At 42.6% G+C, this 16,043-nt stretch overlaps 1 protein-coding gene across 9 annotated transcripts in view; it reads right to left on the reverse strand.

The window, feature by feature from the left end:
* PTK2 (protein tyrosine kinase 2) overlaps positions 1 to 16,043 on the reverse strand; it is a 254,857-nt gene that overhangs the window by 180,418 nt on the left and 58,396 nt on the right. For 4 of the 9 annotated variants that reach the window (XM_079106750.1, XM_079106745.1, XM_079106748.1 and 1 more), the window contains 2 exons: positions 15,461 to 15,503; positions 11,945 to 12,291 (listed from right to left, as the gene is read on the reverse strand). The exons of 3 other annotated variants lie outside the window; for them this stretch is intronic. In XM_079106750.1, the coding sequence (XP_078962876.1) occupies positions 11,945 to 12,044 (100 nt within the window). In that variant the 5' untranslated portion in view covers positions 12,045 to 12,291; positions 15,461 to 15,503. The remainder of the gene's footprint in view (positions 1 to 11,944; positions 12,292 to 15,460; positions 15,504 to 16,043) is intronic. 2 more of the 9 variants (XM_079106749.1, XM_079106753.1) reach the window with 2 other exon arrangements.

Here is a 16,043-nt window from a genome sequence, read left to right on the forward strand (position 1 = left end):
ATTTGTGCATATGTAAATCTTGTTAGAAGTAGGGTAACCTGTGTAACAATGTTCTGTCCTCACGAAAAAGATTTTTGGAAATATTAGGTAATATGACAAGTTGCATAGTTCTATACTTACTTTAAATATCAATATAAAAATTTTAATGTCATGATAATGTTCAACAATTAATTATCTTTAATATCAGATTTAAATTAACTTCTAAAATCTCTCATTAACATTGGAACCTCAAAAGTAATTGGTGGGGGGGGGGGGATGGTTCCATCATGGTATCAATGCAGAAATGACTACAGAAAGAATTGCTGGCTTTGCAAAATGACCCACCCCCTGGGATGGTTTTAAATGAAGAGTGTTCAAAATTCAATTATGTAAGACCACCAGGTAACAAAATGGTGGTATCATGATGATACTTGTTGATGCTGTTGTTATCCTCCTAGCAGAAGATAGTCCTACTGAGAAAAGGAACACTTTGAACTTTAACCTTTGACTGGAAGTGACCTACAGGCAATGAAGACATCTTTCTTTTACTGCATTTTAACTTGTGTGCATTCTGGGCGCATGTTAATCACTGGGTCAGTCCATGCAACTGACATGCTTTTATTAGTCATACAGGTGTCAGGAAATGTTAAATTTAATTCCTACTGGCTCAGTTTGCTGCCAATATTCTGCTGCCCACACACAATTTTACAACTCAGATTGTCTGTCTGCAAACATCCTAGCCAGCCATTGGTCCACTTGTCAGCCTGCAAACATTCTCTGCAAACATGCACCTTTAAAGGACTGTAATGAAAGATCACTGCATGTTTATTTATTTGTTTATATCTGCTGTCAAACTGTTCTGACACGGAAGGTTTTCAAGTAACATTGGCAGAGAGGTATAACATGTCATCCTTATGGTGAAAATAGATTCCTTTGTTGTATATAGTTCTTCAACCTCTGAAGTAAGGCATGAGTAACACGGGGTGTGAGTGGCTTGATCAAGGCTTTATTTTGGAAGTAAGAAAAGTGACAGTGATGCTGCTGCAGTACATCGTTCGGGTTTGTCATTTGTACATCAGAGATTTTTTCCAAGTAGATCACACTCTGTTGTTTCCTGCTAGCCATCAGCACGAGCCCTTCTGTGTGAACACTGTTTCATTTACTCATGTTTGGAAAAGTCCGTGAACATTTTTATTTGCAGTTTTGTTGCTTCTGTTACATTTTAAGTCATGTTTGAATGTTTTAGTACTTTAATTGGAACTTTTTGTCAAGTTTTTCTTGTAAAATTTCTTTACCTGTATCATCGTGTTCTTCAATCCTGTACCCTAAAATAATAATTAAAATAAGAAATATATTTTTGACAGAGGCTTAATGTTTTAACAAGAGTGTGGACATTTTTATGTCCTAAAATTTAGGCAAAAGTACACAATAAAATGGCATGTTTGCTTATTTGTCTCACACAACCATATAGATTTCCTGGAGAATTTTGTTTTGTTTTCTTGTTGTTGAAAAGACTTTGCTTACAGCTAAATAAAGCTTTCCTATAAAAAAAAAAAAAAAAAAAAAAACTTTTGAAAGTTTCCACATTCCATGTAAGTTAATATACTACAACTAGGTTCTCTTTTTTAAAAGTGATTAATGTATTTTATAAATTACCTTTTCACATATGCAAAATCAGTTTCTATTACAATGTTATTTTGACTAATGCCTATTACACTGTTTTTGAAATACCTGGTGTTGAATTTATTAATCAATTTGGGCTTTAAAATAAAAGCCAGTTGGCTGAAAGGTCTGAAATATGTACCCCAGTAAAACCATTCAATCGATAATTGGTAAATAATATTTTAAAAATTGTGTGGTAGATGGCATTTTGTAGCTTTATATATGTTGTTAATTAAGGGCATATAATTTTACATTTCAAAAGTATAATTGCTGAAATCAGGGATGGGTAGACTTCAAAAATCTGTCTGCTGTAGAAACAACTTGAAAAAAGTTTTAAAACATGGCCAGTCACCAAACTGTGGATACTGTTTATACTACTTGTTAGCAACTATAACTTTAAAAAATCATAAACATTTTTATTCTGTTTAATTAACTAGATATATATAAGTTCTCACAGTGATCACTATCAATTTTATCAGTTGCCCTGTTTAACTTAGATTAAAAAAACATTGAATTATGTTTAGTTTTTAACATCTTTTAGCATAAAAGTTGTAGCTATAAATTATGTATTTTTGTATTTTACATAAGTGTTCTAAACTACTGATTAACTTGATTTTCTTTCTGGGGAGCTACCAGGAAATCTTTTTCCATAGTGCTGATCTTCTTACTAAAATCCTTTTATAAAGAAATGATCTGTGACATTTACTCACCAAAGGAATCAATATGCTAGGTCAAAGATTAATAATGCTACATTATATATTAGTAGGTCTTATATAGCCTCAATTGAGTTTTTTAACAGAGTTTTAAAATACCTCTCCATATAGATATCATAAAATAAAGTAAAATGAAGCAAAGGAAAGTCAAAGAAACCCAAATGATTTTGGTACATTTTAAGTCTTAAAGAGGAGAAAGTAAGATGAAATATTCTAAAATATAGAGCGGCAACCATTCAGAATTCGTAATCAGGTTAATAGTACTCCCTTGAATTTTGGAGCCACTGAAAATTCCTTTGCACTTAGATTTAACTATTTTATATGTAAGTTACATTATTAAAAGTCATAAGACATTTATCTGAGTCACTGCTTTTTCAAGGGCAAGTAATGGTTTTGCAGTAAGAAAAAAATTTTTCTCTGTAAAGTGTTGTTTAAAGACAACGGGAATACCTAGAAATGTGCGTAAGACTATGCTAAAACCCTCTTCCCTCCATGGGGCTTTAGGCCTGCAGAATTACACTTTCATACTTAAAAAAAATTGTATTCTTTACTTCCCTATTTATTTACTTAAGGTCATTCTTGTTTGCCTAATTTTTATTAAGGCAGTGATACATTCAGTTCCTTTTTATGCATGCTTAGATCATGAACTTGGTGCCCTTTCAAAAAAATTTGGTCAAGTAGGAATTAATGCCATAAGTTTTACAACGAAAGATTGTTTTAGATTTTTTTAAGGGAAATTTTTAAAAATAAATTTTGTGGCTGGGAAGAATTAATATTCACTTCTAAAGAAGTTGTAATATGTAATTCTTCCTTTAAGCCTATAGAGAAATTAGCATTTTTATCCCAGAAAAAAGTGTGGAAAATAGCTTTTATATAGTCAAAAGTTCAACTGGAAAAAGATCTTAATCTTTCTTCTTTTGGTTAGGTACATATATTTGTTATAAAGTAACTAGAGTAGTTTATTATGTCTTTCCTTCTGAATTTTAAATATATGCAAATACATACATATACATATGTATGTACATATATATCTATATCTGTCATTAGAAATTTGCAGTAGGTAATTTCTTTACATTGTAAAACAGGTATCTGGTGACTGCTTAATTGTTCCCAGATTGCAACAAAGACGAACTGACAAATAATGGAAATGAATAGTGACATGAAAATGGTATGTAACTACATATTGTTTCTAGTAATCAAGTCTTATTTAAAAAAAAAAAAGCCTATTATTTGATAAATTAGATATTTTAAATCTGTTAAAACTTCTTCCTAAAACTAGAAGAGGAGGTACTGCATGTTCAAAAATTTTTTTAATAAAGAATTTGGTGTCACTAGTTCCAAAAAAAAAAAAAAGTAATTGGTGAAGCCAGGTGTGGTGGCAAATGCTTGTAATCCCAGCAAGTCCAGAGGTGGAGGCAAGAGGATTGCATATTGAAGACCTGCCTCTCAATTTAGCAAGACACTGTTCCAAAATACAGAATAAAAAGGACTAAGGATGTAGCTCAGTGGAAAAGCGCTCCTGGTACTAAATCCCCAGTACCTCCCCACAAAAAAGTAACTGGTGAATAATTTGGGGGGATTTTTAAAAAATCTTAACAAAATCAGGATGACAAAAAAACAAATTCAAATGTCCTGAATTACTCATAGCCCTGCTGATATTCCTACCTATTTAAATATATTTGTTCTTTACAAAATCCAATAAAAGCCAGGCCCTGGTGGCGCATGGCTGTAATCCCAGCAGCTTGAGAGGCTGAAGCAGGAGGATCTCAAGTTCAAAGCCAGCCTCAACAAAAGTGAGGTGCTAAGCAACTCAGTGAGACCCAGTTGCTAAATAAAATACAAAACAGGGCTGGGGATGTGACTCAGTGATCTGGTGTCCCTGAGTTCAATTCCCAGTACCCCCCTCCCCAAAAATTCCAATAAAGTACTGAAAAAATATATTTAAAAATAAAGTATCTTTATCTACATGTATATATTTAAACCCAGTCAGACAAAGGTATATTAACATTACTAAGTAAGCAAAGATTATGAATGATAACAAAACAATTGTTAAAAAGACTTGATACACCTCAACTAGCTTTGGTGTCCACGATGGACCATGAAGTCCTGTGACCTATTCCCTTATCTTACAAAAGGAGGAAACCTAGGAATAATTAGAAATAATTGCTTTTATATATCTAATTAACTCAGCTTCTAAAACAAGTGTTGAAGAGATCTCCCTTGGGATCCAGATGTAGGACTGATCCTTTATTAATAAAGTAATTCAGTAACTCCCCACACTAGACATTTCTAAGACTACAAATTCTTCTCAATTTTTAGACTTGAAAAAGACCAAAACAACAAAACAAAACAAAACAAAAAAACCAAAAACCCCAAGTACTGTAAAGGTGAGTCTCCGTTTAGAACATTAGAATCATGAAGGCCCTCTGTGCCTTACTCCTAATAGCTGCATTACAGAGACCCCTGCACACTCAGAGCCCTCCATAGGGCTTGGAGCTGACATCTAAACCCACAGTCCTTGGGGGCTGTTGAGCTTCAGCACACGGAGAAAACACACAGACACCCTTAATTAACAATTGGGAAGGAGAGGGCAGGAGAGGTAGTTCAGTGGTTGGGCACCTGCCTAGCATACAAGAGGCCCTGGGCTCCATCCCCAGCACCAAAATGAAAACAAAGAGGAAAGAAAGCATGACTGCCCAGAGACCAGTCACTTGGGCCTGAAGCCCAGGGAGAAGCACCGACCAGGGGCACTACACAGTGGCACATCTTCCAGCTCCTGATTTCTGCCAATGGAGCCAGGGGACTAAGAGCCAGTTCCCTACTGAAGACTCGGGTGTCAGATATCCCAGAGCACGTTCCCTTCACTTTGTTGGCTTGAGCTACTAGACTGAAATGGTACCCAGTTCCTCTGCCCTCCTCTTCCCTGACAATCTGCCAAACTCCAGGACCCTGGGATTATACCAGGGAATCCAAACTGTGCTGGACCACAAAGCCAAGTCGTGCTTTCCCTTTTATACTCAATACATGAACATCCTTAACCACAACATGCTCGACTAAGCTTAGGCCCCAATAATTAGCCAAAAATAGGTATTTCCAAGAGCCTCAAAGCCACTCAGGGGATCTGAGGTGTCAGATAAACACTGCAGCCAACACTTTCTCCCATGCAGTTCCACAGACACCAGTGCATGGTCCATTCAAATTCACTCTGGATACTGGCACTCCCCATTCAGATCCATTAAGTGCACATTGTTAAAAACCAGATCTCATATGCAATATATCTGTGTCTTCTCAATACATAACTACGAGATTATTCTTTGTGTGATCAGATGACCTTCCCCTGCATAGTAAATCAAAATGAACTCTCACTATTTGCCCTTCATTTTTAAGAGCTCACTACAGTGGAAATGTGCTGGAAAGGTGTAAAGAACTGGTATTACAGCAGTGTTCCACTCTGGCTAGGAGGTCCTGGTCAAGAATCAGGACTCTGCACCTTCCCAGGTCATTTAGATAAATGCCAGTTGACAAGAAGCATGGGTGGCAGTGTGGCTGGGCAGTGCAGTCAAAGGCTGGTGGGGTACACCTGTACAACCATGCTGCCAGTACCCACTGCACTCCTCCCTACAGGTGGGGGAGTACAGTGGGCCTCCACATCCCAGGGCTTGACACTTACAGACTCAACCAACTGCAGAAGGAAACATCTAAGAGAAAAATTCAGTGTCTGTCCGAGATGTGTACAGACCTTAACTTTGTGTCAGTGTCCCAAACAAGACACCACTGACACTTTCATGGGAATCCGTGAGCCACGGTCACACGTGACTTATGCATAAAGAGTATACCCTGTCCTTGAGGGAATCTGAGCACCCCAGGTGGTATTCAAGGGGCCAAATGTCACTATACCTGGCCTATACAAGCTGAAGGACGGTGTCCCTAGTCACCCTCTGAGGCTCACCCCACGTGGTCTCCCCTAGGCAGCTCCCCTTCTTCTACCCCCGTGCACTCCACCCTGCCAGTCTGCATCTACACTTGACTTCCTCCATCCACATCGGCTGGCTGTGTCACACCTCCAAATCCCACTCCCACAACATGGCCACCTTAAGCCCATTTTCTATACTGAAGAAGTCTGAAAACTGACCCTAGGTGTCCACTACATGTAGAAACAGGTGAAAGGAAGAAGAAATTAAGAAGTCACAGACAGCAGCTTAGGAGATGAACCAAGAGACTGTGGAGAAACCAACCCAGGAGTGCTTCCAGGAGAGGGTAATGGTCAAAGCATCCCTGGTCTAAACATGTGGTGATAGAGAGGTCCTGGTGATGGAGACTGCAGATTCCATGAAGTCACACCAGGAAGGAGTCTGCTGAGAGGGCTTGAGAGAGAAAAACTGGTGCAGGTGGACCAGGGGCGCTCTTAGGGCTTGGCTGAGGAGACCTAGGAGCCCACCTACAGAGGCATACAGCTCAATACTGGCCCCCTGGCTGGCACTGGATGGCCACACAGGCACACAGGATGAAAAGCAGACTGGGCGGTTGTACAGATGCTCACCAAAATGGCTCATTAAAATACTACTTTACACAAAGACACAATACACCCAACCTCTCTTAAAGAAGACAAAAGGGAGGCAGGTATTGCAGTGCTAAACACACGCGCACACACGGCCTTTTACTGAATATTGAGAATATATTAGGTACCTGAGATTTGTAAAATACATTATCTCATTTAATCTTGTCCTCAGGAGCAAACCTTAACCCCATTTTATAGTAAAGGAAGACAGAGACTCAAAAATGAGGGAGGAACACAGTCTGAACTGATCACAGTACAAACAAGTGGAAACCTGCATCCAACACAGATGCTACTTTCAGACCCTGGACCACAGGCAGCAAGTGACTACCTCAGAAACAGGGAAGCAGGCAGAGGGAAACCAACCATGCCCAGGCTCCTGGCAGGAGGAAATCTGGGCTACAGGGTAGACAGGGCAACCCTGAGAGCTAGGTGACTGAAGACAGGGAGGGCAGGACAACCCTAATCTGCTGGGAGTTCCACAACTGTCCAGGGAGCTCCTGTGGGCATCTGGGATTTAAGTTCACCAATTCCTTAAATTAGTCTTGTCCAGTGGTCCAACAAGTAACTTCTGAGTATTTGCAGCCATTGCTCACCATCTTAACATTTGAGTGTCTCTCTCTCTTTCTGTGTATGTATAGGTGTGTATGTGTGTGTGTGTGTATACACACACATACACAGCACTTGAAAGAACTCAGGTGTTTTAATTTCCAGAAACATTTCCATCATCCTCTCATCTGTTTCTAAGGATTTAAACCTCTGTTACTCTAAGCAGATGAGTTACCTCATTATCATTCAAATGTAAGACTCTACTGTGTGTGGGGTCACTGGGAATGCCACAATCAGCAGGATGGACGGGTCCCTTGCCTCACAGAAGTGCACTTCCCTGAGGGACTGCAGAGTATGCCAGAGGTGGCAGGCACTGAAGAGAGAAAGCAGAGCGGGTGGTCTGCATGTGAGGGCAGATGAGGCTCCCTTTTAAACAGGGTGGTCAAAGAACACATATTAGGGCTTCTGTGAGTCACTGTCCCCACCAGGGCCCTAAGTCACTAAGGACAGTGCTGCCCAATGCAATGTGGGGACAAGAAGCATCAGTTGGGGCATGCAGCCCAACTCCCTAAGATCATATCTGAGCAAAAACAACCTAGTCAAGTGGAAGAGGAAAAGCTGGGGAATTACCAGTCTCCTCCCAGAGCCAGCAGCCAGACAAGGGACAGAGCAGAGGTGAAGAAGTGTTAATGTCCACTACACTGTATGGGTGTGTGAGGGCACTTGTGCCCACAAGTCCTACACAGCAGTCAGGAGCGAAGGCCCACCTGCAGAGAACCAGAATGCACCGCAGGCTTCCCACAGCAGAGGAGGGACCCAGGGCCAAGCACTCCTCTCACTGAGCTATTTTTTTAAGGAAAGTGAATTCAAAGTGACCTGTAAGTGCAGATGGTTCCTGGTGGGCCTTTCACTCCATGCCCGCAGGCAGTCAGGAAGAGGCCCACACCCTCATCACCTGCCTGCCATGCTGCCCTGCCCCCATCAGGGGTGTCTGCCACACGTCCCACCTGGAGCCCTCTTCCTCCAGACGGCCCAGGCCAGTGCCTCATTTCCTTCAGGTCTTCTACGAGTGACACTCACAATGCAGTCTGCCAGCAACCTCCAGAAGACTGCCATGGGGCAAGGGCCTCACTGTGACTCTCGGCACCTTCCACTCATTCTTGTTAGCTTACTGTTCTTATCATTCGCTGTGCTCCTCACTGGAAGACCAACTTCACCAGGGAGTAGGAGCTCTCACTCACTGGCATCTGCCAAGTTCTGACAGCAGTCTTGGTATACACAAAGTGCTCACTTAACACTTGTGGAATGAATGGCATCCAAAGAGAAGTATCTGAGAGTAATTAAAACTCATGCAAAAATTACACAAAGCAGACAATTCCATCATGAGCTACGGTTTCTCCATTTGGATGTGTATAGCATAATGATGAAGTCAGACTTCCACTGTTCAGAACCTAACTCTGCCTTTATGAACTACGCAATCACTGCCAAGTCTCTCAACCTCTCAGCGACTCAACAGTCTGATCTGCAAAACTGGAACACTGAGGAATTCCTGCTTCAGGGGCTTCGTGTGATGCTCAGAGCATGTGGCATCTGCAAGGTTTCAGTTGATAGAAGGATGGGTAACAGACCAGGGAGTGGATGTAACCAGCAGGGACACAAGTTGAAGAACTCAAGAAGTGTGCTGGAGGTAGAATCCAGGATGAAAATATGTGCTCATGGAAGAAGGGCCAAGGAGATGGTGCAGCGTGAACTGAGTGGATGGGTTTCCACTATTTACCAGACAGAGATTCAGGCAGCAACAGAGAGGCTGCTCTCTGCAAGGTATCAGATGCTTATGAGTAACCAACGTGGGTACCAAGAGGCAGTTAACTGCTAGAGAAGATAAATAGGCTTACAGTAAGCAGGGCTATCTGCATGGACGGACAGATACATGGACAGACAGATGGACTGGCAGATGGACTTTAAAATTCTAATACAGAGCAAGCTTGACTTTAAACAGAGGGATCAGAAGAAATCAACATTTCCAATAACATCACTGACTCCTCTGACCACTTCCCCACCTTTCACATTGTACATACTGACAAACTGAAACTGGCCCAAGCTGGCTCCCTGCCACAACAGCCCTGCTACCTTACACTGTGGACAATCACCTTTAATCCAGCACTCTGAATTAAAACTGTCTTTGTGCCTAGGAAACCACAATATGGTTAAACACATTACAAAATCTTTTTTTAATTACTTATAATCTTCTTGGGTGAGATCTTTACACCAAATTCTACAGTGAATTGTTTTGTTTCAAAAAGATCCCAGAGTGCTTTAAGAACATCTTAAAGATTTTGTTTCAAAGTATAAAAAATATAGGTCTGTTCTACTATTTTTATCTTGTCCTGGTAAGAATTTTATGTGTTCTTAAATTGGGACACTGCTATGTTTTTTGAGGTTAATGTAACTGATAAGTCAAATGTGTGGTTTGGAATGTCTTCTGCAGATAGAGATTTTCATGTTCTTTGGATGTGAGCTCTTTACCCTGCCTTTATCTTCACATCCTAACTCTCACACTTGAAATAACTAATTCAGCCAATTCCTATACACCAACATCTTTGTCCTTATCATGAAGCTGAAAATCACCCAGCATGAAAACAGGTCTGCCGCCTTCCTGTCTGTGCAAGGGAGTAAGCGGAGCAGGCAGAGGGGAACACAAAGAAAGCTGGGCCTGGGGGTGGAGGCCAGCACCTCCACCTGAACCAGCCTGTCTAAGGACCTGGGTTGCTCCAGCACTAAGATGAAGCCAATTCTGGCCTTTGGCACATCCCCTACCTCACATCCTGCCCAGGGGAGAAGCCCAGGCCCACTTTCTGTCACAAATGCTTGCTTCAGTTAGGAACAGCTGTGTTCCTTTCTGACCACCTGAAAACACCCTCAGAAACCCAGTAGCTCTAATCATTTATTCTGCAGTGAACCAAAACACTACCATCTCTCTCTTGCTGAAGTTCATAACGCCCCACAGCAACTGTACTTGTCCATCTTGGACCCAGCCTATGCTTTGAAGGACATGGAAGAACCTCACTGCTCCTCATCAGAGCTGGCATATAGGGAAGGTGGAACTCTGCCCACCAGTCCCCAGCAAGTCTGTGAAAAGATGGAAACTGTCAGCAAGTTTAGAATTCTCCATCTGTGACCACTCACTACTGGTTGTGTTCAGCTATATTATATGGCTCTAAAGTCAAGAAACTACAATTGTAAAAAGACTCCATGCCAAAATGCCCTTCAAAATTTGAATTTCCATCAGGTGTGGTGGTACAAGTCTGTAATCCCATTGGCTCCGGAGGCTGAGGCAAGAGAATTGCAAGTTCAAAGTCAGCCTCAGTAACTCAGTGAGACCCTGCTTCAAAATAAATAATATTAAAAAGGACCAAAGATGTGGCTCAGTGGTAAAGTGCTGCATTCAATCCCCAGTGCCAAAAAAATAAAGAAAACTTGAGTTTCCATGAAGTCGGCAAGATCTCCTCTGAGCATTGTCACGTAATGAAGTGGCAAACGCCTGAGCACATACTAGAAGAGTCCTAGCACCACACGTGCTGTGTGCAAGAACGGGAGGAAGAACTAACAGATGCGACTATAGTCTGCTGTCAACACGTCCACATCCTAGTGGACTGGAAATTTCAACCTAGAACCCAAAGCCAGTCAGCCTGTGTTCTGCTAACACGAGTGCAGCTTTCTGCCTTGAGGTGCCTCCTGAAAATCCTTCCTCGGGGACCAATGCAACACTTAAATATATTTAAGTTACAACAGACTTATTAAATTCTTCGTTAAGGACTTTGCTTAGATACTTTAAGGTAAATTCATTTGGCTTCAGCATGCACTTATTACATGGCATTTTTAACTTTTAAATATGTTTCACAAATACTGTCCTGAATGTTACAATGAAAATGCCAACTTTGATACCTACACTATTATATGAATAAAAACCCTAACAACATTAGAGTGGAAAACTGTTTATTCACAGTTTCTGGGCCTTGGTGATAATGGTCAACTTAAAATAATACAGACCTTTAAATTAATACACAAATCTTTACAGTGCTTTATAGTGATAAAGGAAAGCAACATTTTAAATAAGAAAAGCCACATTATTCCTTTTCCTACAGTCTTTATAAAGTTAAAATTGGTCTTTTTATTCTTTAAAAACTACCATATCACAGAGCAAATAGGGATGTGCTAAGTAGAATGAACCTTTCAAGAGGCACAGGACAGAACAAGGAAAGACAACCTAGCTCACTAAATGCACCTCCCTGTACTTACCAGAGAAAGTTACCTAACTAGGTTGTGTGATTCTCGTAAACCCAGGCTGCATCAATATCCATTTTTGCGCAAATTTAATAGTAAACCTATTTGAAATAAATTCTGAAAAGCTCTTATCTACCTTTTTAGTGCAAAAACATGAATTTAAATAGAACATAAGCCAAACAGATTTGTAAGTTATTTATACCTTTAGCCCAACACACTGGAAATGGACTACAGCCGCTTTTCTCCATACAGACGGCACCTGCTGGTTTCAGGGCCTCCTGGCCTGCCAGTTGCAACAACATGCACCCAATCCTATCAAGATAAGCCCGGTGTCTGCAGAGTCCCAGTTCACTGCTTCGATAACACTTGCTTCGATTTAGAGCGAGACTAAGCTCTCCCTGTGGCTCAGACTTTTCTTCAGAGACTGAAGCAAAATCTGGGAGGTGCTCCTTCTGTAAAGTTTTCCAGCAACTTGAATGGTGCCTCTCAGTTACTGAATCTTCTCATGTTTTCGAAATCTGAAGCACAGACCATCCTGGCCAGATGAAGCTACCGAACAGAAGGAAACCAGCTAGTTACTGGACCCTGTGGGTCTGTGTTCCTAGATTCATTCAGAGGCAGGGAGGGCAGGAGGGAGGAAAGAAGGCCAGTAGCCAGCACCTTATGAATATGCTAATCTCGCCCTTCTGCTCAATGCATCAGGCAGACTTCTGTGTACAAAGCTGACAGCCGACTCTAAAACTGAGTGAGCTGCAAATCTAGCCTGACCCAGATCGAGTCTGTAGATGGCTCCTAAACCATTTTTGTTTTCAAAGTCATGCCTTTGGCACTTTACCAATCTAATTCTGACCTTGCAGTCAAAATAATCATCCTGATGAAATAAGAGTAATTTGGTGGGGAAAAGTCCTGATCAACATTAAAAACAAATTTCCAAGAAAAAAGTCCACAGGACCCCAATACATTTGAGGCAGAATACATTTCGTGATTGATACTTTCACAATAAGCCCATAGATATATGAACTATCTAGAAAATATAAAGACAAGAATTCAAGACATCCAAGATATACAGGTTTTTGTTTTAACTTAAAAGATAAGTGAGTAATACACTCAGAGCAAAGAGAAAGATAACCCAACAGTCTGCACCAGCAAAGTTACTTACTTTTTCTATTCAAACTGACAAGAGAGTCAAGGTCAGGACAAAAATCGAGCTATCTGAACACATTCTACCCGTCTCCCGTGCCTGGGCGCTCAGCACAGGGATGCACTGCCACTTGGCACAATTCTTGTTTCCTGATATGTGGGTCATTTTGTTGGGTGCACAATCTCATAAACGAACTGTGACTCAAGTACTTCACTTTGCAAATGGTCACAGCTTTGTTTATGAGTTCACCAACTGCTGAAAGCAAGAACCGGACAAAGCCCGAGAGAACAAGAGGCCTGTTTGTACCCAGCCGCCCTGGACAGTCTGCTTCAGTTCTCGCTACCCGTGACGATGGCCTTGTCTCCAGGCTCTGCTTCGGCCTCCTGTGACCTTTCCTGAGCTCCACTGAAGAAACATCACTCCCCAGTGTGAACTCTGACTCCGGGCAGCACTGGGAAGAAAATGGCTCCTGAAAAGCACAAGTAAACAGGCTAGAAAAACAAGGAAAAGGCAAACAGCACTCAGAACCCCTGGGAACACCACAGCACCAGCCAGGGCCAAGGGGAGGGCTGCGCGGCTATGGCTGCGGCTGGGAGGAAGCAAGCAAGCACACCCTCACCTCAGCCCAGAGGGAGCCTGGGGTTCACCCCAGCCACCCACTGACAACTGCAGCAATCTCCTAAGCAGAAGGCGAGCGCCTCTCTACGCCAGACCCTTCACTAGCCGCACCCGTTTTCTACGCTCCAGCCCTGCTGCACTTGCCACCTCTCAAGATCAGTAGGACTGCATCCCACTGTCAATGGTGACAGTAAGAAGGGGCCAGGGCCTTTACACCACCAACCCACCCGACACACCCCACCCACCACCTGGGCAGAAGAGCAGGTGGGGGCCACTGGGTGAAGGCACTGGCAGTGACATGGAAATGAAGACAAAGTGGAGAGGGAACGTGGAGAAATAGGGCCTGAGCCTTCCTCTGCCACACCTCACACTACTTTGTGATCTAGTCCAGCAGCCACATGTCCTCACCTCCGACTGTGCAAGAGCCAAGGGTGTGGATGTTGTGGGAAGCAGATGGTGGAGAAGCAGCACACAACTGCCACACTTGGGTACTCCCACTGAAATCTCAGTAGGGCAAGAATGGAAACAGGGTGAAATGAGTTAAAGTCCAGAGGTTGGCAGGGGCTGTGGGCACCATGCCAAACCTCCCCACGCTGTGGACCACTTTGTCCAATCCACCTCAAATGAGAAGGTCCCTGGATAAGAACTAGTAATAAAAAGCTGCATATAACTGCCACCAAACGCAGTGCACGAAATACAATGCTGGCCGTCACACTCTCCATGCAGCTATGCCAGGCAGCGCTCCTCGGAAAGGCCAGGTGCAGCTGAGTGCACTGATGTCGGCCAGCAGGGAGCGGAGGAGAGACTGCTCATGATGCTCCCAGCTCTTCTCCTCCTGCCCTCCCAGGCCAGCAGCAGCCAGGAGTCAGAGAACTAAATGACTTCAACACCCCATGATGCAGAGACTCCGATTAGCAACTGATGATTACAACACACACTGACTTCCCAATGCTTGGTATCTAAACCAAGTTTACCTGCTTCCACTGAGATCACTAATTATGATTTCTGCCATTATTTCTATTTCCACCATAAAAACAAATGATTTTTAGGAAAATTTTAGCCTAGCAACAAAAACCATAGCTTGATAAAGTAAAATGAAACATTAGTTGTAATAAAGGATGATCGCCTTCTGAAAAGACAAGTCTCAAAATACAACCAAGTTCCCAGAGGGGGCAGTACCGGGGCTGGTCACTTCCTGGCGGAGGTTCCTGGCAACTGCTGCACCTCCCTTCCCTCACGTGAGGACCTCTGGGGAAGGGCCTGGATTTGTGCCTGGAAGACACAAAGGAACCCCAGTTCTACCTGTGGGTCAAAGAAAGAATCACTTGGCTGCCTGGCTCTCAGTGTCTGTATCTGTGAACCAGGACAATGACAACACTGAGGCACACCGAGCACGGACCACAGGCCAGCCGTGAGAACACAAAGGCGGCGCCGAGGAATGAGAGCAGAATGGGGCGATGCCCAGCCCACTCTGGGCACTTTGAAAACACTGGCACATCCAGTCTTTATTTACAAGCAATCCTGGGAAGCAGAAACCCAAGCAAGGAGAGGCTAGGTACTCCAAGACCACGTGGTCACACAGCTTTCAGGCAGATGGAAAGCGAGCCCACGCAGTCTGGTTCCAGTCTGGTCTTCACCAGTTTGCTCCAGCATCTCAGGCCTATTTTCTTTTCAGTATTTTTTGGTTGTAAACCGACACAATACCTGTATGTTATTTATTTGTTTTTTTAATGTGGTACTGAGGATTAAACCCTGGACCTCACACGTACTGATCAAGTGTTCTATCACTGAGTCACAACCCCAGCCCTCAGGCCTATTTTCTCAACAACACAGGCAACTCTCAGAACTTGGATAGCATACCTAATATCACAAATAACCAGTCGGTGGGGAGTTGGGATGCACACCAAATTCTTAGCACAGGCAAAGCACCCTGAAATGACCACCTGTAGCACCACCTACCTGAGGGAGCGACAGGTGTCCAGAGAAACTTGCCCAGTTCGGCCTGCAAAGTGTGCATGAACTACAGCGAGAATCAGAGGGACAAAGACAGGAAGTAAAGAAAGAGAGACAATGAGCCAGCCCAGCTCTCTAGACCCCAAGGCTTGCACAGGGCCCTCCAGTATGCCTGACCCTGCCTCAGAACAATGCAGAGGAAAGTCGCCACAGTGCACGCTAGACTTGGGGCACGCACCAAAATCATCAGGAAGTGAACACACCAGCCAGTCAAGCAACACTGAACATAAGAGCCGGGAACGTGCAGCTCTTCCCCAAACAACCTGCTCTAATATTTCTGTCCGCTGGGTCATACAATAGTTATCTAAAAAGGATAGACTCTCAAGGACCTCAAGACGAATGGCACAAAAACCATTTCCTTTCATATTCTAAAAAGAACAACAACAAAAAACACCTCTAAACTTATTATTAATTCTGTAAAATTAAGGTACTTCCAGACTCTAATTAGTGATCATTTCTTATTTCTGTTTTGCCATATAGAATATCACAGCTCAATTCCCAACTGAGAAACTGTTGGGAAATTAATTAC

This window comes from Sciurus vulgaris (assembly GCF_902686455.1).
Source record: "Sciurus vulgaris genome assembly, chromosome: 1".
NCBI lineage: Eukaryota > Metazoa > Chordata > Mammalia > Rodentia > Sciuridae > Sciurus > Sciurus vulgaris.